Genomic DNA, 20,479 nt, shown 5'->3' with positions numbered 1-20,479 from the left:
TTGGCTGTGTTGGTCACTGTCTTGATAACTTGGCATGCTTTAGTTGTCTTCTTGTAAGCCTGGCCTGTTTGTGACCAAGGTGACACAGAATAAGCAGATACACTTTGTAAATAATAATTCATTGGAATGTGCTGCTTCTGACTCACCAAAGAAATGTATGAGTAAATTCTTTTTAAACTATCACTATTAATGTTTTTATGGGACTGTCGCATTGGGTCATTAAGGTCGGGCTGTTTTTCTTGGTACACTTGCTCAGTCTGGATTATTGCTTTCTGAACAATAAGCATTTTCAATTAGCATAACCATCCAGCAGATTTGCTAAAGCCAGTGAAGCGAAATCAAATATGAAATTTATTTTAATTGAACCCACTCTTGCTTCAACTTTTATGACTATATTGTTGCCAATAGAGGAGCTATCTGGAAGTGAAGTTTTCTCTTTTAATATAACTTAATAATAATTTTTTTGGCTGTATTTCATGAAGAGTCTTGTATTATCTTTTTCTAAATAATATTTTTTTTATATTCCATGAATGTCTGTCTGGTCTTACATGTATCTTCGGAAGTCTAATGCTCTCTTTTTGTCTTTATGTATTTCAGATGAAGTAAAACAGTACTTACATTTTGGTCTGTACTTTTTCTTCTCTTTCCAGAGTATTTTGTGTCAGCAAGCTTTTAGATTTTAAAGTATTTTTTTCTATTCTAAATGTATTTACAGAGAGATTTTTCTTTGCAGTTATCTCATTCTCCTTCTGCCTTACATTATTTGATTTAGTATGAATTATTTCTTCTCTGTGTAATTCACTGGCTTCCTCCCCTCCAGCTTCTTTACCTTTCATGCAGGATTTGATAGAAACTTTTCCATCAAGGTTATTAATCCTTTTACATCCACTAAATGCATGAGTTTAATTTTTCCCTATAATTATATTTTCTCTAAGCTACTGATTGGCCATTCCCTCTTGTAGAATCCTACTAGTTCAGCTGCTTTGTGTAGGTTTTATCTGTGTCAAAAGATTCTCTCTGTTTATGAAGTAAAAACTACCCGGGAAGTGGTTTTGTATTGCAATGTAGTTAAATGCCTGATTTGTTTAGAAGCATTTGATTGCTTACAATTTATACTAAATTTTAAGTTTAAATTAGTGTCCCTTTTCTTTCTGGAAATAGTTCTTTGTGACTCTTGATGTACATACTGGATATTGCTGGGCACTTGCTGCCTCCTTTTGCTACAAATGCATTCCTGACTCCCTTATTGTTGTGGTGGTTTTCTTATGCTCCTGTCTGCAGTATGAAAAGATGGATTTGTAAGATACAGCAGCTAATATGTTTTGTAAAGGTAGATGGATAGCAGGAGTTTTAAACTGATGAGTGGAAGAAAACACTATCAGCTAAGTAAGCCCATTCTCATACTGTTCTTTTTCAAGGCTGTTAGACGCATCTTTTAAGAAGCTGATGTTATGTATTTCATCAGCATCACAAATAAACTGGGTATTTCTCATTTTAGTGTTACTGCAGTGGTTTGAGTATTTCCCTTTCCACATACAGAGATAAATAACCATGAAGGGGAAAAACTGGAATAGAATCCTGGAGATGTGATTCCAGGAGGCACTGCTACTTTTACTGCCTCAGATCACAGTTGTGTCCTTCGTTTTATGATCGTAACCTTCATGAAGAAGAGTTCTGCATCTGTGCCAAATATTAGACAGGAAGATACAAATACGATGTAAAGGACACTAGCAATAAAACATATAAGACCTACCACAGACTGGAGCAGTTATTTAGATTTAGAGTTATTTAATTATAAGTGTCTGCATACATTTAGGTCGTTGTCACTCCTGAAGTATCAACTGACACCTTTCTGAATTGAGCAGTGAAACAGCAAAACCAAATAAGTACACTTCAATTCTTAAGCTTCCCAACAGTGACAATATGCAGAGGGCATGATGATATGAAGCACTGCTGTCTTTGTTACAGGAATGGGTAAAGAGAACCTAGTTTGAAAAAAAGATACAGATACCAGCCAACTGACAGATGAGACTTAGTCCATCTACAGCTTCCATGTTTCATGGCTATTTCACAAAGTAACTTGAATCCCATTGTTGTCCTTTATGCCTGGTGGGCAGCTCAGCTCCACACAGCTGCTCACACATTCCACAGTGGGATGGAGAGGAGAACCAAAGGGTGTGAAACCTGAGGCTTGAGATAAAGGCCTCACTGTAGAAGTTGCATTTTTTCATTATGTGCTTCTTCACAGTTGTGATGGGCAAGAGCTTAGTTCTTGTTTTTCAGAATGAAATCTGACATTCTTGTGTATATTTGGATATTGAGATGAAAAACATAAGGCATGCATAGGGTGGGCCTTCTCAGGGCTCCATGGCACAATATGTTCTGTTTTCATTCATTTCACATTTTTAAGGCTTTCTGTGGAACTAAAATAATTTGAACCTAGATGTTTCTATGTGCAAAACCATGTATACTGAAAATTGCGTATTTAAACTTGTAGCTAGCTCAGGGAAAGCTTTGGATTTGCAGTAAATTAAAAATTATTGTAGTTTCTCTGTGATGGGGCAGCTCAGCCCCATGCAGCTGCTCGCCCACTCCCTGCCATGGGATGGGGGGTGAATCAAAGGGCAAAAGTGCAAGTACTCCTGGGTTAAGATAAAGGCAGTTGAACAGAGAAAACAAAAGCTGCACGCCCAGGCAGAGCAAAACAGGGAATCAGCCCAGTGCTGCCCCTCAGCAGGCAGGTGTTCTGCCATGTCTGGGAAAGCAGGGCTCCCCCATGTGCAGTGGTGGCTGGAGAAGGCAAAGGCCTCAACTCTGCACGTCCCCCCCTTCCTCCTCCTCTCACCCAGCTCCTTTGCTGAGCACAATGCCATGTGGTGTGGGACAACCCTTTGGTCCTGGGCTCAGCTGTCGTGGCACCACCTCGCTGGTGGGGCAGCCAAGGCCTGGAGGCTGTGACCAACATGTGCCACCAGCCCTGCTTGGTCACACACCCAGCAACTGCACCACGGGAGCCACTGTGAAAAAACACCCACTCTATCCCAGCCAAAAGGAGTGCACCCAAGTATAATGATGTTTGTTGTGTTCTACCACTAATTTAAGTACATTTCTTCTTCATAGGACAAAGATCTTCGACATAAAATTTATTTATTTAGAAGAAAGGATCTTTCTTTTTAGCTTCTTGTTTTGTAATACACCTACCATGAAAGAAGAGATTTGAAAAGTAAACTTTTGAGGAAGGTTTTATTAAGAAAGTATATATTTTAAAAGCACTGTTTCTCTGCTGCACCTGTCTACTTTGTTACCTAGAGTTGCTGCAACTTTTTTGTCCCCTGGTCACGTTGCTTTTGCTGTCCCCCAAACCACCTTTTGACTGATTCTAAACTTAACAGTTCTGTCAGTGACTCCACGTGCCCTTGTTAGAGGCTGCGTAACACTTTGCTGCTGCTGCCTGACATCTCTAATCTTGTTTCACATTTCTTTGCCTTCCAGCATTGTTCTATGAATCCTCTTTAATGATTAAATGCACTTTAATGCAGCTGTTCATACTTTCATGTCTCTCATGTAGCTGCCCTCATGACACCAGAGTCCACATGTACCCCCTTCAGATGTGCTTGTACAAGACACACGTTTGTTGTACTTAACCCAGCTTTTGCAGTTTTCACACTGCAAGAGCAGATACACGTTTTGGAGTTCCTGTGTTGTTTACACCTTTTTCTGCATTCTTGTGTTTTGCTACTTTTACTTTCCTGTTCTGGTCTGCAGGTTTGTTCTTTCCAAGAATTTAAATGCAATATAGTTGCCAAAGTGTTTCAGCAGATTTTGGTCCATTTTTCATAAGTGAATCCCAAAAGCAATTTGATGAGCGTATTCTTTTCAGTCCTCCAAACCTTATATTTCTTATCAGCATGTATTATGAATTTTTAAGTTAAATAATGTGTTTAAGTGAATATGCCACTATTGATAAATGTAGTATACATTGTTCTTAGTTTGCAGTAAAGCTTTTGGTTTAAAATTTTTTGGGAACCAGTACGTTCAGTGGAGGCTTTCTAGACCTGAATTCCAGGCTGGTTTGTTTTCTAGGCCTAAGTTTGATATATTGCTTTGAGATGTAGTGATGCCAACTCTTCTGCCATTGTGTGTGGTCAGAAAAATACTTCAGCAGAACTTGTGGCCATATTGTTATTTTCCTCATCTTGTGAAACACTTCTTTCTCTTTACTCTTCTGCAAAGACAGGCACTTGTGTTCAAGGATTGTAGATCACTTTACTACAAATATTACTGTTTTTCTTAAAGATCATGCATAATAATAGTATGATATAAGAGACGAAAGCTGAACGATTAATAAAGCATTCATCTTCCTGGTAGAAGCCCAGAAAAAAAGCGGTGGAAAGCTCTAGTAACAGTGACAGTGATTCGGGCTCCTCGTCAGACACCTCAAGTGAAGGCATAAGTAGTAGTGACTCTGATGATCTAGAGGAGGATGAAGAGGAGGAGGAGGAGGACCAGAGTGCTGAAGAGAGTGAAGATGATGAATCTGATTCTGAAAACGAAGCACATCATAAAAACAAGAACAAGGTATGACACCTCACTGCTGCTCACAGCCTGGTCACTAGAAGCTCTTTGTGAAAAATTGACCTGGTCACATTTGTACCAGTGAAGCAATTATTTAACTACACAATCTTGAGTGCTAAGGACACATTTTTTGGTTTGGCTTCAGGTTTTTCTGGGGATTTTTTTTGCTTCCTTTGTGCGTTTTGTTGTTCTGTATGTGCTAGGAGTTTCATACTTGGTAGACTGTTATTTTTCTTGTCAAGTAGAAAAGATAAAGAAATTAAGTGCTGTGTGTCTGGTGGTGTATTTAAACATATATTTCTATGGATATTGATTTGGCAGTAATTTTTTTCCTAGTGGAGTGGTTGCTTTTCCTGTTAGCTGCAAGAAGAACAAGATTGAAATCTTGGTTATCCCATTAGGTTTACAGTTGAAAATACCTTTGCAAACAACTGTGGTTGTAGTATTCCTTGCCTGCTAAGTGTTGTCTTCAGTTGCTGAAATGCCTAAACAATAAATATAGAACAAGATTGATTTAAAAATTACTATTGTGCACCCTTTGCCAATAATAGTCTAATTGTTTCATGGGGATTGATCATGTAATGTTTTTTTAATGATCTTTAACTGATCTAATACAGTCCAAAAATACATATTTTGCAGGTGCTAGTGCATAGTGGCCTAACAGATATGAAAACTGATGGACAAAAACCACATGAAAAGTCCCAAGAAAAAAGAACACACCAGCAGATACCTCTTGTGTCTGATTCCCAGACTCACTCATCATTCCAGTCCCAGCAGAAGCAGCCTCAGGTTTTGTCACAGCAGCTTCCGTTTATTTTCCAAAGCTCTCAGGCAAAGGAGGAATCTGTGAACAAACACACAAGTGTGATACAGTCTACGGGATTGGTTCCCAATGTGAAACCTTTGTCTTTGGTACACCAAGCCAAAAAGGAAACCTATTTAAAACTCATAGTTCCTTCCCCTGATCTACTCAAAGCAGGGAATAAAAATACCTCTGAAGAGTCTATCTCTCTGACCAGCGATGTAAGATCAAAACGGGTGAGTGAAAAATCACTGCTTTATTGGTCCTTTGTGACCTATGTTGCTTGCTTAACAAGATGCAACTACAAAAGAGCTCTCTAGCACTTTAAAATATAGTGTTTTAAAGTTATATTTATTTTCATGTTATGTTTTTGACATGTTTTCAGAGTTACTGCAGATTTCTGATTGATGTAAATTAAGAAAATTATATGCGTAATATATGTTATGAACTGTGCTGACTGCTGGTTGGGCTTGTTTTGTTTGGTATTTTTTTTAAAGAGCAGCAAATTATGCTTTAATTTTGGAGATTATTTACTATGCATTTTGCAAGTGCCTTAAACTCTTTCATAACTTTATATGGGAGAAAAGCCATCTAGTGGGTGGTGCATGTGCATCTGTGCACGCCCCAGTGTCTACATGATGCCATCCCATAGATAATTACTGTAACATAATGCCAGACTTGAGTTTCATGCTGTGAATGTTGTCTGCTAGACTTCAGTAAAGCCTTCAACACAGTTTCCCACAGCATCCTCCTGGAGAAACTGGCTGCTCATGGCTTGGACAAGTTACACTTCACTGGGTGAAAAGCTGGCTGAATGGCCTGGCGCAAAGGGCTCTGATGAATGGAGTTAAATCCACCTGCTGACTGGTCACCATTGGTCTCCCTCAGGGCCCGGTTTTGGGCCAGTCTTCTTCAATACCTTTATGAATGATCTGGGTGAGGGGATCCAGTGCACCCTCAGTGAGTTTGCAGACAACACCAAGTTGGGTGGGAGTGTTGATCTGGTCAATGGTAGGAAGGCTCTGCAGAGGGACCTGGACAGGCTGGATCCATGGGCCAAGGCCACCAGCATCCTGGCTTGTATTGGGAGTAGTGTGGCCAACAGGACCAGGGCAGGGATTGTCACCCTGCACTGATGAGACTGCACCTCAAGCACTGGGTGCAGTTCTGGGCCCCTCACCACAAGAAGGACACTGAGGGGCTGGAGCATGTCCAGAGGAGAGCAACCAAGGTGGAGAAGGGTCTGGAGACAAGACATACAAGGAGCATCTGAGGGAGCTGGGTGTGTTCAGCCTGGAGACAAGGAGGTTGAGGGGAGGCCTCCTCACTCTCTGCAACTACCTGAGAGGAGGTTGGAGCCAGGGCGGGTCAGTCTCTTCTCCCAAGTAAAAAGCAGCAGGACAAGAGGAAATGGTCTCAATTTGTGCCAGGGGAGGTTTAGATCGGATCTTGGGAACAGTTTCTTCCCCAAAGGGTTGTCAGGCACAGGTGGCTCAGGGCAGTGGTGGAGTCCCCATCCCTGGAGGGATTTCAAAGCCATGTAGATGTGGTTCTGGGGGACATGGGATGGTGGTGGCCTTGGCAGGGCTGGGGGAATGGTTGGACTGGATGATCTCAAAGGTCTTTGCCAACCAAAATGGTTCTGTGATTTTGTGCTTGTCACATAGTGGAACTTGACAGCTCTGCAGTCGGGGTGCTGGTGGGACTGCTGTGCAGAAAGAAAGCAAAGGTGTTTGTGATGCTTCTCCTGAGGAACATGAGCAGCTAAAATCAGTATCAAAATAAGAAAAGAACTCGTGGGTAAATTGTGTGGCCTCAGATATGTGCCTGTGCTTCTCCTTAGTACAGTCAGAGCTCTGATTTAATACTGTGTGTGTCTGGTATGTAAGCAGGTCTGCGCTTTGTTTCAAGTTGAATAGTTTGAAGTCAGAGCAATTAAATTACCTATTTTAATAGTGATTTAAAACAAAGTAGCTGAAAGCTTTTTTTAAAAAAATGTTCAATTTAATCTTGGATTTTCTTTGCTCTTAGAAGACAGAATAATACTCATGCATTGATTGCTGTTAAAACTCAGTGTGGCTGTTGAAGTAAATTTGATGTTCCTTTTTGCTGATCAGGGCTCAAATTCTGTAACTTATAGAAATTATTTGTAGCTTCTCAGTTATTTTTGTTAATAATGATGAATTTTCATAATTTCTCTTTAGTTAGATTTAATGGGGATTGGAAGAGAATAGAAATATTTAGAAATATGTGAAGTACATTTACCAAGGCAAATTTCCTTGCTAAAAACAAATTTTGTTTTAGGCTAAGTAGTAAGTAAACTGATTCACAGGTAACACACAGTCCTTAGTGAGGACTGGAAAATATTTTTATCACATAGTTTTTATTCCTAGGACAGAAGAGAAACACGATATTTCTTTTCAACTCCTAGTCACTTGGTAAAGTTCAAATAAGCTGGTCGTTTATGTGGAATAGTTAAATAAATTATAATTATGAAAACATACATCTGTGCCATTGGAAGTGGCTTCTGCTCTCAAATTTAGATTGTGACTCTTTAGCTGAGGATGCATCACCCACATAGTGGTTTGATTTCCTTAAAACTTTTACTGGAAATGTGCTGTGTGCATATTTATTTTATAGGTTTTCACAATTTCATATTGAGGTTTCAGTGTTAGTAACTTCAAGGATGCATTGTATTTGACTTATTATGTAAAAATTAGTTTAAAATGTGCCATCAAAGACGATGCATTTTCTTTTTCCTTGGAAGAGTCTAGAGATTAAAGACAGTTTGGGCTTTTCTGGGCCACGACTGATTAAGTTTTGCTTACTTTTTCAGAGCTAAATCTAGCATACCACAGTACTTCTGAGTAATACCTTTTTTCCGTGTTTTGTGTTTTTTTTATAAATTTTTTTATGCCACAAGCCTTCTCATAGTTTTCTGCTAGTATTATAGCCATTAGTGTTTTATTTAGCTTATGCTTTCAAATGAACAAGTTACTGAAGCTAGTTCTACATTGGCTCATGAGATCATGGGGCTTTCCTAAGCCAGTACATAACAGTTGTGTCATTTAAAAAATGTCTTTTTCCAAGATGATTAGTATTGTTATGAAAATCACTGTCTAGACTGATGTAGCAAGTGAGAAAGCTTCCCTACATCATTTAGATCTGCTTCATCTTGAGTTCAGTTTGTCTCTTCCTACTCGATTTACATAACTTGTAAAAACTCATCTCTTCTGTTGAAGCTAGCACCTACTTTTAAACTACTATAAATAGCTTAGCAGGTATTTAAGAATTCATAGTTTACCTGCCTGAATACTAAAATAAATTTAAAAGCCACATTTTATTCCTCTGTCTTCTTATTTCTTTAGGAACAATATAAACAGACATTCCCAGCAGCACAGCTAAAGAAACAGGAATCCTCTAAGAACCTGAAGAAGGTTATTGCAGCTTTGTCAAGCCCCAAACCAACATCTAGTTCACCAGCTCATCAAAAACTCACATCCTTGGAAAACAACCATTCTAATCCATTCCTGACAAATGCACTTTTAGGTAATCACCAACCAAATGGAGTTATTCAGAGCGTCATCCAGGAGGCTCCTCTTGCACTTACTACGAAACTGAAATCCCAGACCAAGATCAATGAAAGTGTAGCCATTTCTAGTAGTGCCCCCTTTTCTTTGCCAGTAAACTTGAGTGCATGTGGGAAAAAACCAACTGGTAATCGGACGCCTGTTATGCCCTCTACCTCTCCTGTGTTACCTGGTTCAGGAAAGGATAAAACAGTCAGCAATAATGCAGTAAGTGCAGTAAAAACACAACACCGCCTTCATTCTGCAAAACTGGTGGTGGAGCAGTTCAGAGGGGCAGACTCAGATGTCCCCAGCAGTAAGGACTCTGATGACTCAAATGATGATGATGACGACGATGAAGATGAAGATGACGACGATGAAGATGAAGATTCTGATGATAGCCAATCAGGTGGTTTAAACTTTTTAATAGGAAAAGCAGAAACTTTATTTTTTGAGTGTTGAAAACATGCATTTCTCACTATATTTTAATAGAGGGGTAGGAAATTTTAGGACAGCATGGCCCACACATGTCCTACAGATACCCTTGAAAGTAGTGCATGTCTCCCAGTCCCCCACTGTCACATCCAAGATCATGTTTTGGGTATTCTGATTGTTGGTCATATGGCAGGCATACTTTCAGCTGTCCTGGTAAGATGGCTCCACAGCCCTCTGGAAAGGCTGTCAAAGACCTACCTGCCAGATCAGTCACTCAGCCTGCAGCTCATGTGTTGCTTGTGTGGCAACGTGCCCAGGATAGGGATGGAGAGAAGAGGCTGGCTGATGGTTAATTATTCTGGCAGGTAGAGTCCATCTGCAGAGCAGACTTGCCCAACCAGGTAGGAACTAAACAAAGGCCTTCAAATGGTCAAAAGCTGAAAGAAAAGCATGTTGCTAGGCTTCATTCAGGAGCACAGTAGTCAATGAGCAAGATTAAGGTACCAGGACATTTGTAAGGGCTGCATTGATCATAGACAGTGTTCAGACTACTGTTTTAAGGACTCCTAAGCAATTCAGAAAACCAAGGCCTTGTAAAGACCTGATTGTATTCCCAGTCACTCCTTTCTCCCCTGTGTGCCAGTATCCCTCAGGTCCAGCTTCACCTTCATTATTGTCTTTACCCCTTTCATCCACACACCCTATACTAATCCTTCTCTTTTCCTTGCAGCTGTATCCTGTCTTCAGTTCCTTCTCCTGTCTACCCTTTGCTCTATCTGTAACTCTTCTTTGTCCAGATGGCCACACTTACAATTCTAACATCTTTCAGCCTATTCCCAGTTCCATCCTTTGCTTCCTCTTCATGCTGAGTCTCACAGCCTGTAGCAGTGTTCAGCCGCTGCCTGGCTCACAGGGGATGTGCAGCTGTAGCTCATTCTAGGGCAAACAATCTGTTTAAGAACTGCAGCTTCTGTCTCTCATCCCCTCATGGAAAAACAAAGACTTCCATCCATTAACATACGAAAGTATTATATGCTGTCATATTTGTAGTAATTTTAAACTTGAGTTGGTTTATTTTAACCTATTTATATTGAAGAGATGTAATAAAAAACATGGAAGTCAGAAAATCTTCCTATGTAATAAGACAAAAGACTTTGAAAATGTTAGAACTTGATAACTAATTGCAAATATATTTAAGTCATAATGTGCCTTTTGCCATGCTTTGTTTTAAACAGACTCTGACAGTAATTCTGAGTCAGATACAGAAGGATCTGAGGATGAAGATGATGAGGATGATAAAGATCAAGATGAATCGGATACAGACACAGAGGGGGAAAAGACTCCACTGAAACTGAATAAAACGTCATCCTCTGTGAAGAGCTCTTCCCTTGGTCTGGCTGCTCACTCCACCCCACTCAACCTCCAGGCAGCACAGCCCCCGGGCTCTGCTCCTGCTGCCTTGTGTCCCGAGTCCCAGCCTGCGGCTTTCCTGGGCCCTGCGCCACCCGCTCTCGCACCTGCTGCACACGGTGGTATCCCAATGTCTTTTGGTTCAATACAGTGCAAAATCCAAGTGCCATGTGTTGTAAGGGCATTATAAAAGTAGTTTAGTCACTGATAGCAAGTGGTATCTCAACATAAGAAATTAATTCCTGACAGTAAGAACAATAATTCACTGCAACAACCTCCCCACGGATGTGGTTGGACAGGCTCATCTAGGCTCCGTTTCCCATGGAAGGTTGGACCAGATGATCTTTTGAGGTCCCTTCCAACTTGGACTATTCTGTGATCTTTTCACAAGAGTTGGCAAAAGAGATTAAAATCAGTCACCAGAATTGCACATTCTCAAGACTATATTGCGCTTAGTCCAGGACAGTGCAGCTCATACAATTTTTTGAGAGAAGGAAGGATAAAAGAACCAGAGTTGATCTTTATTGCACTAATTATATAATATGTATTGTAGTATATAATATTACAGAGTTGGTCTTTATTTCACTTCATTACTATTATTGATGATATTGATGATCTTGATAAGGACATAGAGTGTATCGTCAATGAGTTTGCAGATGACACCAAGCTAGGCAGGAGCGTTGATCTGCATGAGGATAGGGAGGCTCTACGGAGAGACTTGGATAGATTGGATCGTTGGGCTGATGTTAATGGTCTGGGCTTCAATAAGTGCCGAGTCCTGCACTTGGGCCACAACAACCCCAGGCAACACTCCAGGCTGAGGGAAGCATGGCTGAAAAGTGTCTGGCAGAAAAGGACCTGGGGGTTCTAATTGGTAAGCAGCTGAACATGGGCCAGTGTGTGCCCAGGTGGCCAAGAAAGCCAGTGGCATCCTGGCCTGTATGGTGTGACCAGCGGAAGTAGAGAGGCGATTGTCCCCCTGTACTCAGCACTGGTGAGGCCACACCTGGAGTGTTGTGTCCAGTTTTGGGCACCTCAGTTGAAGAGAGATCTCGAGGTGCTGGAGCAAGGACAGAGGAGAGCAACAAAGCTGGTAAAGGGCCCAGAGAATAAACCTGATGAAGAAGGCTTGAAGGAGCTGGGACTGTTTAGTCTGAGAAAGAGGAGACTGAGGGGAGACCTCATCAGTCTCTACAACTACCTGAAAGGTCATTGTGGAGAAGTTGTTGCTGGTCCCTTCTCACAGGTAGTTAGTGACAGAACAAGGGGGAATGGCTTCAAGCTGCAACAGGGCAGGCTCAGACTGGACATTAGGAAAAACTTTTTCACAGAAAGAGTGGTTGGACACTGGAACAGGCTGCCCAGGAAGGTGGTGGAGTCACCATCCCTGGATGTGTTTAAGGGTCATTTGGATGTGGTGTTGGTGGAAATGGTTTAGGGGAGAACTTTGCAGAGTAGGGATGATGGTTGGACTCGGTGATCCCAAGGGGCTTTTCCAACCTGAACAGTTCTGTGATTCTATGAAAAGTCATTATCTGTCTTTTTGTTATTTGCCATGTTAGTTTAAACTAGTTGTTCTAATTTATATGCATCATAGTTTTCATCCTGAGTTTTCTGTTTCTGCTCCTTCCTCAACAAATTTACTAACTATATTTAGTTAAGTTATAACTTTATACATTGTTCTTTCAAAATTCTCAGTAGAATTTGTGGATTACATGCAGGAAATCTTTTAAAAATGTTCATGAAAAGTACATTTAGCATTTGCCTTATGTAGTGTTTATAAATCTTCATTTGGTGTGTAATCTGTAAGTTTTTGTAATTACTACTTCTACAGAAAATAATGCATTTTTGAAAGGCACACTGCTCAATTTGCATGGTAACAATTGCTTGAAATTGCATATTTACTACTTTGAATTAGAAACGTAATTTTTAATTGACATGAAAGTAAGTAGATTTTAAATGGGGGTATCAGCTCATAAATTGGTTTTTATATTTGGATTTGGTGGAATAGGAATTTCTTTCCATGTCATCAAGAGCATTAACTCTGGAGCAGTGTGATGTGATCTACTTCATATTTTTCTCAGAAACAGGCCCGTTAATTGCACAGCTTGTCATGCTGCTATGCATTAAAAGTAATCTAGATTGTTAGATTTCAAATGTAATTTTTTTTGGTCAGGAATCTGTGTTGATTTATGATGCTTTGAGAAGGCTGATAGTGGATCTTTGTTTATGGAGGTGGGAGGTAGAATAAATTAATTTTGTGTCCTTGTTTTTAGGTGTACTACTTTTTCACCGTAATACAATTAAAATATTTTTGTGTCCATTTTACCTAAAGCTGCTCAGTCACTGAATATGCCTTTTGTCTCTTCTCTATATCTCTCACTGGACAGCTCATTTTTTCAACTCACTGTGGATGTGCACAAGCAATCTCCCCCTGCTGTGACTGTCAGCAGTGAAGCAGCAGCTAGGTGTGTGGGTTTAAGGCTGCAGACCTTGCCTCCAAGCACAGGCAGTTCCTCAGTGCTTTCTGGAGGGGACATTTGCTTCCAGATGGGACAGGCCCCTCAGCTGGAAACCAGTGTCATTGCAGCCCCGGCCCTCTTAGCTGTCAGGGGCCTCAGCGAGTTTCAATATGGTCTAGTGTAGAAAATCAGGCATGCAAGGAATTATTTTAGCAATATCTGAGAGACAAACAAGGCAAGTTGTTTTCATTTTGTACATTAGATGTTAATCAGAAATTCTGTTTTAGGTATTTCAAAAAGACGAAGAGTAGCAGATGAGCAGGAGCTGCGAGTTCCTCTGGAATATGGGTAGGTTATGTGTATGCTTGATGATCCTTAAAGGAAGATATTAATACCTTCAAAAGTCAGTTGCCAAAGTAGTGACAGTTCCAAATTTTTTGAAGCTGAATTGTAAGGAAAGGGCTTCAACAATTTAGATTTCCAACTCAGAGTGGCTGTGGATCTCTTTAGAAGCGTCAGCATATTTAATGTGTTCGTTTTTTGCATCAGATCTGCTCTTTTGCAAACATAACCTGTCCCTTAGTGATTTTGCCACTGGAAATTAATACTCCTGGATAAATCTGAGACAATACAGACTCCAGATAACTCCCTGAACTATAGTTCTGAGCTGATCAAAGTCTGGTAATATGTAAGTAGCTGGATATCAGTAAATCCATATCGAGTCAGACGTGGATTTTGCCTGTTTGATTTGTGATACTCTTGTCACATTTTACACAAGTGCCTTTTTTCTTTTATGGAAAGATCTTAAATTGATATTAATTGCTTGTTTTTTAAAAAATGTATTTTTGTATGCAACCATTTCTTATTACTGTAGCTGGCAAAGAGAAACCCGAATAAGGAACTTCGGTGGTCGTCTTCAGGGAGAAGTAGCGTATTTTGCACCTTGTGGAAAGAAGCTGAGACAGTATCCTGAAGTAGTAAAGGTACATTCTTTTTTTTTTTTTCTTTATAACTTTGGTGTTCTAATGCTACTAAGCATGCTTGCAATTTAAAAGTGCCATTTTTTCCCTCCAATAAAGATACTTATTTCAAAATATCCTGTGAGGTGTAATGTGCCACAGTCTATTACTGATCTGATCTCCTCTAAGTGCGTATCCCTTTGATAGAATATGCAACATTACACTCACAAAGTTAGCTGTGCATCAAAGCTGGGTTGTAATTATTTACAAGCTGAAGTGGAAAAATATGTGATTTTTTCAGTATCTCAGCAGAAATGGAATAATGGATATCTCAAGGGACAATTTCAGCTTCAGTGCAAAAATAGGAGTGGGTGACTTCTATGAAGCCAGAGATGGACCTCAGGTATCCGCTTTTTAAACAGTAAAGTCTTTGTTCCAAGGAACATTAACTTAAATTTAGGTGAAGTAATTTTTTCTACGATCTGAAGCATTGCGTGTTTTTAGCTAATTCTAAAAATCGTGTGTATTTCTTCCTGGTAGCTGTATTGAGATAGTGAGAGCTTGGTCCTGGGCAGTGCTGAGAGCTGCTCCTCGCAGTGGTTTCACAGGGTGGCTGTGGGAGCTTGGTGTGTTTTATCTTGGTGTTCAGATATTTCTGAATAAAAATGTTTCTTCCTTTACTGTAGAAACTTAATACTGATAGTAGTAATGAATGTGTATGCATTAAATCACACTCTGTTCATGTATTCTTGTTCATAATATTATATGACATAAGTGTTTAAACACAAGTGTTTCCTGTATCAAGAATATTGTCTGAGCTTCTTGAAGCATGAGATTTTTGTGGGAAGGAATGCTGAGTTATACCAGTTATGCTTCAGCTGGTAGAACTGTTAGACTTTGTCTACTTAAACCCTACAAAGTTAAGTAAAATTAGAATATTAAGGAAATTGATACTGTGCTTGTGCCATACTGTTACTGTGCTTTGGTCATGTTGGGAGTTTCTTAGTATGTACATGAAAGTTTTTGGACTCCTGTTGGTGAACTTATTTGCTTCGTTAAAAGACAGCTGTCCTGAATGTTACTACAGGAATGCAGACAGACATAATTCTTTCAGCAATCTTCAATTCAGGCTCAAGTTAAGCTTTAATGTCCTTGCAATACCCTGTAGAAATGCATAATGTTTACATAGAATTACACAGTGGAAGCAATAAAGACTGAGTTCATCGTAACCACGTACTTCTAGGTAGTGCTTCCTGATTCCTGGCTTACAGGGTAAAACATCGCTTAACCCTCTTCATGTTTGGCCTTCATTATACAAATTGCAAGTTCATGTAGTTCTGAACTTCAGTTATGTACCTGAGTGGCTTGACTGAAATAATTCCTTACACTGTGACCATGACATAATGTCAGGGTATCTGCTCTCTTTTTATCCTGTTGCCTTGTTTGTGCTTGTTGCCACAATTTCTTCATTAGCCTAGTCCCTTTCTCTAGTTATCTCTTTCTTCTGCCTTGAATTCAGGAGGTGATTCGCAGATTTTGTCCTTTGGTATTATAGAACCTCAGAATGAAGGCACTGGGAAGAGCAGTTTTCTGTAGACAAGGTTGACAATATGAATGTTAATTTGCTGTACATCACACTGTAGTTTCTACTTGTATAATTTGTTGTAGGTCCCATGGAGACTTGGTTAGACAAATTAAAAGTTTCTCCTTATAAAACAAAACAGAAGAACAAAAAAACAGTCAGAGGGCCAGGGCAGCTGTTTCAGATGTGCTAAAATATGTTTATATTATATGTGTGAGATTTTGAATGCACTGGTCACAAAGCCCAAAGATAGAGGAAGAAGTGAAGAAAATTACCCAAAGGCTAAATCAGTTATACTGAAAAATCACCTATAGCAAGACAAAAGTACCTGGATCACCTGCATCTGGTAGTGCCTAAGTTCCCTGTTGCAGGAGCACCCGGATATTGCAGGTTATTCAGAGGAGTGGTGAACTGCTTAAGAGCAAAGCATGTCTGGCAGGAGTGAGCCACGGAATTGGAGGGTTAGAGAAATGCTGGAAGTTTGGCAAATGCGGAAATTTGGTGACAGGACCTGGAGGCTTGAAACTGCTGTGGTTTAGAAAGATGAGTGTGAATGTGGTTTGGGGTGATGGAGAGACTGCAGGTCCTTTTGACTTAGAAGTAATACGGACAGGAACACTGCATCACGTAGCAGGTGGAGGAGAGTGGGGTCATACTGAGCTGTGCCCCAAGATTGCATCCTGCTGGGTTTGGTTAACATGTAGTAGCAAGAGTATCCATCACAGAACTGTTGGGGTTGGAAGGGAGGTCACCTGCTCAAGAAGGGTCACCTAGAGTCAATTATCCAGGACCATGTCCAGACAACTCTGGAGTATCTCCAAAGGTGAAGACTTCACAAACTCTCTGGGCCACCTGTACTAGTGCTCAGTCACCTTCATGTTGAAAAAGCGTGTCCTGATGTTCAGGGGGAACCTCTTGTGTTCCAATTTGTGCCCATTGCTTCTTGTCCTGTCACTGGGCACCTCAGAAAAGAGCCTGGCTCCATCTTCTCTGCAGCCTCCCTCCAGGTGCTTATACACATGGATGAGATCCCCCTGAGCCTCCTCTTCTCCAGGCTGAACAGTCCCAGCTCCCTCTGCCCTTTGCTTCACAGGGTCATTGTGTAGTTAGAAAAAACTTGTCTGTTCATGCAGCTCCATTCAGATCCATTTTATTTGAGGATGAAGTATCAGTAAGGGCAAAATACAGACATTGTAACCTGGATATAGCTCTTTGGGAGTAATGGTTCAGTCATGATAAACGTGGCATGCAGGTTTTTTCCCTATAAGGTTTTGAACAAGGCTGTAAATATGATGGGTTGTTCTGTTTTTGTTTTTTTTTGATAAGTCTGAATGCTTGCTTGGGGAGGCAGCCAAATGCAGGAACAGGAAGGGAGGAAAGTGCTTGAAGTACTTTTTCCCATCTCCTTGGTGTGAAGCAACTCCTATATGCAGTAGTCTTGCTCAGAGTATCAGATTTTGGTGCTGCTTCAGAACAAATACCATGCATCTTTATAAGGCATGAAGTCTCTCTTGTAAGCCAATTCTTAAGCTTACTATTGTTTACTTGAGAGACTTACTTTGTAAGTATTTAGAAGTCTAAAACATTTATTACAGATGCAGTAGAAATTTCATACAGAACAGCCAACTATAAAATCAACTGTCATATGTGTCTGTAATGTATTAGAAATTATTTGCTTTCACTTCTAGATCCTGGAATTTAGAATGTCCAATTCTGAATTCTGCAGTTCAGTTCAGAAAGCTTTGTTAACTTTTTCTCACAAATCTTAAATGGAAATTAATGGATGTGCCTGCTTCTTGCCAAGTGCTTGTGGTTTTGTTCATTAGTTTGGTTAACAGGCTTTGACCTTGATTCTGCTCCCACACATAGTTATCTGGTGTCTTTTGGCAAATGTCCTGATTACATGCAGTATTGCAATAGATAGATACCTGAAGGTAAGAAATTGAATTGAGTTCTTATTTTGACTAGTTTCAATAATAAACCACAACCTTTGAGTGTTATTTCTGTTTTTTACCTGACATTTGTGTAGTGAAGCTTAGATTTTTTTCAAAGCCTCTGGTTCTCCTGTGTTGGGGCACAACACCCATATTTTTTCTTGAGAATATTTAAAATCCACAGAATGCACAGATTGTGCATTCTTTTATTAGAGAAGTATTTTAGGTCAGATTTTAACAGATAATTGCACACAACGCATAGATGGTCAATTAACTCCTGCTTAGTCCTGAATAGATCTGTTCTGGACTTCTTTTGTTCTCTCTTAAACTTGTGGAAACTTGTTGCTGTCACAGCGTCCTTTGGCTGGACATGAAACGGTTTTCTCTGCTTATTGAACCTTCTCCTGGCTTCATCTGATGGCCTCCAGTTTCTCTTTCGGGAAGCATTAGGAAAATACAATACACATCCACATGTCTGTGCCACTAGCATTCTTGTAGACCTCTGTCTTTCTTTTCTGCATATTTGTTATCATGAATATAATTACCCCTAGAAAATACACATTTGGAGCAAGAGCAATCTCCATTGCAACATCTTCTTGAACTATCTTGCTTCTCCTTTTGTTTGAAATCTGTTTTGTCTTTTTTTGTCTTCTCCTCTGGCACTTGCAGTTTATGGGATGAGATTTTCCAGGTTGAGTACAGTATTAAATCTGGCTTAATTGCTCAACAAAGCAACCTGTGATAAATTGTAAGTCAGGTACAAGACAATGAAATTAAAGTGCATGGCTGAGTAGTACTCTTAAAGACAGAAAATGAATTAACTTCTGTTTAAATGGCAGGGGTAACTATTTTGGATTACAAAGTCCTTAGTGATGTTGTGTTGTACACATAGTGATGCTGCCATGATTCTGCACAGCTGGTTGTTGGGAGCACAGCTAATAGCAAAGCCCTTTGCAATGTCTATGAACTAAGTGTGAGATGTGCTCCTGTGATAGCCTTAGCTGAGGGTGATTGATACTGCAAAGAAGGTGCCTTTGCAGGTCCTGATAGCTTACTGTGAGTCTGAATACTTCAGGAGCAAATGCCATTCCTTTTGTCAAATATCACATTAAACTTCTGTAAATATGAAAACTGAGAAGGAAGACTTAGAAGATAAATTGTCAGAATAAGCAAATTTTTAATGTTATGGTTTTCAGTATTTGTTTTCAGTATTTATTTACATACAAATGTCAAAACTTTGGTAATGCAAATGTATTCTTTCTGAATAGATATGAGTTACCAATTTTAAGCCTTGTTTTAGCAGACATTTCTTTTCCAAACTTTTTAAAGGCAAATTATGGAGTAGTCCTGGAGGATACTTAGCTTACATTTTTTCCTCACATTTTTCAAAAACGTGAGAGAATGGTAAAAGATTCTGCAATTTTGAAATACTCATGTTTGGTGTCAGACTGCGCTTCTGTTCTTCTCAGGAGAGGCAAGAAACGCTACTTTTTATCAGTTAAAGTAAAGTTATTTCTGTGTGAAGGCTGTCTTGGGTATTTGTATATTAACAAATTATTTCAGTATTTCTTTTTGAGATTGTACAAAAAACCCAGTAGCAAGAGTTAAATAAAAGGTGGAATGTAATGCTGCATACTTGGTTTAATTAGAGAATATAGTTAACTTTTAGTTCAGGTACATGGATTCTTGAAAGTTATGAAAATTTTCTTTGCTTTCAGTTGGTGCAGAAATTAATTTTCTTGCAACAGGTGAGGGGAGAACTAAATTGTACTAAATAAAACTTCCATCTTAAAATGAGACTGGTTTTTTTTTCAACCTAGTTGTGATCTACCAACATGTCAGAAAGCAATATTTGAAAACAGAGTACTGCATATGCTTGCAGCGTTTGTCAGCATTTCTGCAAACACTAACAGCTGGAAGGCAGTTGACTTGCAGCTTGACACATCTTGTTCATGTGTTGTTTTAACCCAGTAGTGGCATACCTGCTAGGTAATGACTGTGTGTGTCACTGAACTGCCTTCAAAGCCTTGCCTAGCAATACAATTTACCTAAGTTTTTAGTGATGTAGTGCACCATCCAAACATGGTACTACCCAAATAGCACATCAGAGATCTTGGATATTTTACGTATATAACTTACTTCAGGAGACAGTATCTCTCTTGCTGTTCCTGTTCTCTAGAGACTTTGCATGTATTTTCCTTTTTTTAAATCTGTGTTTATAATACCTGCCTATGAAATGTGTCGATTAAAAGGGTGTGCAGTGGTGTCTCCTGAAGGAAGAGGAAGTCATTCCCCGGATCAGAGCGATGGAAGGGCGCAGAGGAAGACCACCCAACCCGGACCGGCAGCCCTCCAGGGAGGAAGCCAGGAGGCGACGCAAGGGCCGACCTCCCAACGTTGGAAGCACGGAGTTTCTAGACAGCACTGATGCAAAGCTTTTAAGAAAGCTCCAGGCTCAAGGTAAGGAGTATGTTACTTTTTTCAGGGATAGAAAAGGCTTCAATAAAAGGCTTCTCTGTAGGCTTATATAGAGAATATATGGTTAATGTTTTCTTCTAAAGATGACTGATGTGTTTCTCTAGGATATGATTATACAATGTTTCGTCTTGGAAATGTGTCACGTGCTTTTATTGAAACCTTTTTCTGTTTCAAGATCAGCAAGTGCGTATGATTCAAAGGACCATGAACTACATCCTGCTCACGGATTGTATCCGTTCAGACTAAGTGGTCCTCTGCATCTGTCAGCCTTTC

The 20,479-nt window shown here is 39.9% G+C and overlaps 1 protein-coding gene across 1 annotated transcript in view; it reads left to right on the top strand.

The window, feature by feature from the left end:
• Positions 1-20,479, top strand: part of BAZ2B (bromodomain adjacent to zinc finger domain, 2B) — a 67,377-nt gene that overhangs the window by 11,058 nt on the left and 35,840 nt on the right. The window contains exons 4-10 of the mRNA XM_010001084.1: positions 4,369-4,578; positions 5,215-5,613; positions 8,746-9,355; positions 10,617-10,913; positions 13,541-13,601; positions 14,128-14,236; positions 19,981-20,188. Of these exons, the coding sequence (XP_009999386.1) occupies positions 4,369-4,578; positions 5,215-5,613; positions 8,746-9,355; positions 10,617-10,913; positions 13,541-13,601; positions 14,128-14,236; positions 19,981-20,188 (1,894 nt within the window). The remainder of the gene's footprint in view (positions 1-4,368; positions 4,579-5,214; positions 5,614-8,745; positions 9,356-10,616; positions 10,914-13,540; positions 13,602-14,127; positions 14,237-19,980; positions 20,189-20,479) is intronic.

This window comes from Chaetura pelagica, unplaced genomic scaffold, assembly GCF_000747805.2.
Source record: "Chaetura pelagica isolate M959 unplaced genomic scaffold, ChaPel_1.0 scaffold26, whole genome shotgun sequence".
NCBI classification, from domain to species: Eukaryota; Metazoa; Chordata; class Aves; order Apodiformes; family Apodidae; genus Chaetura; species Chaetura pelagica.
The sequence above is the reverse complement of the archived record's forward strand: the minus strand, read 5'-3'. Positions and strand labels throughout refer to the sequence as shown.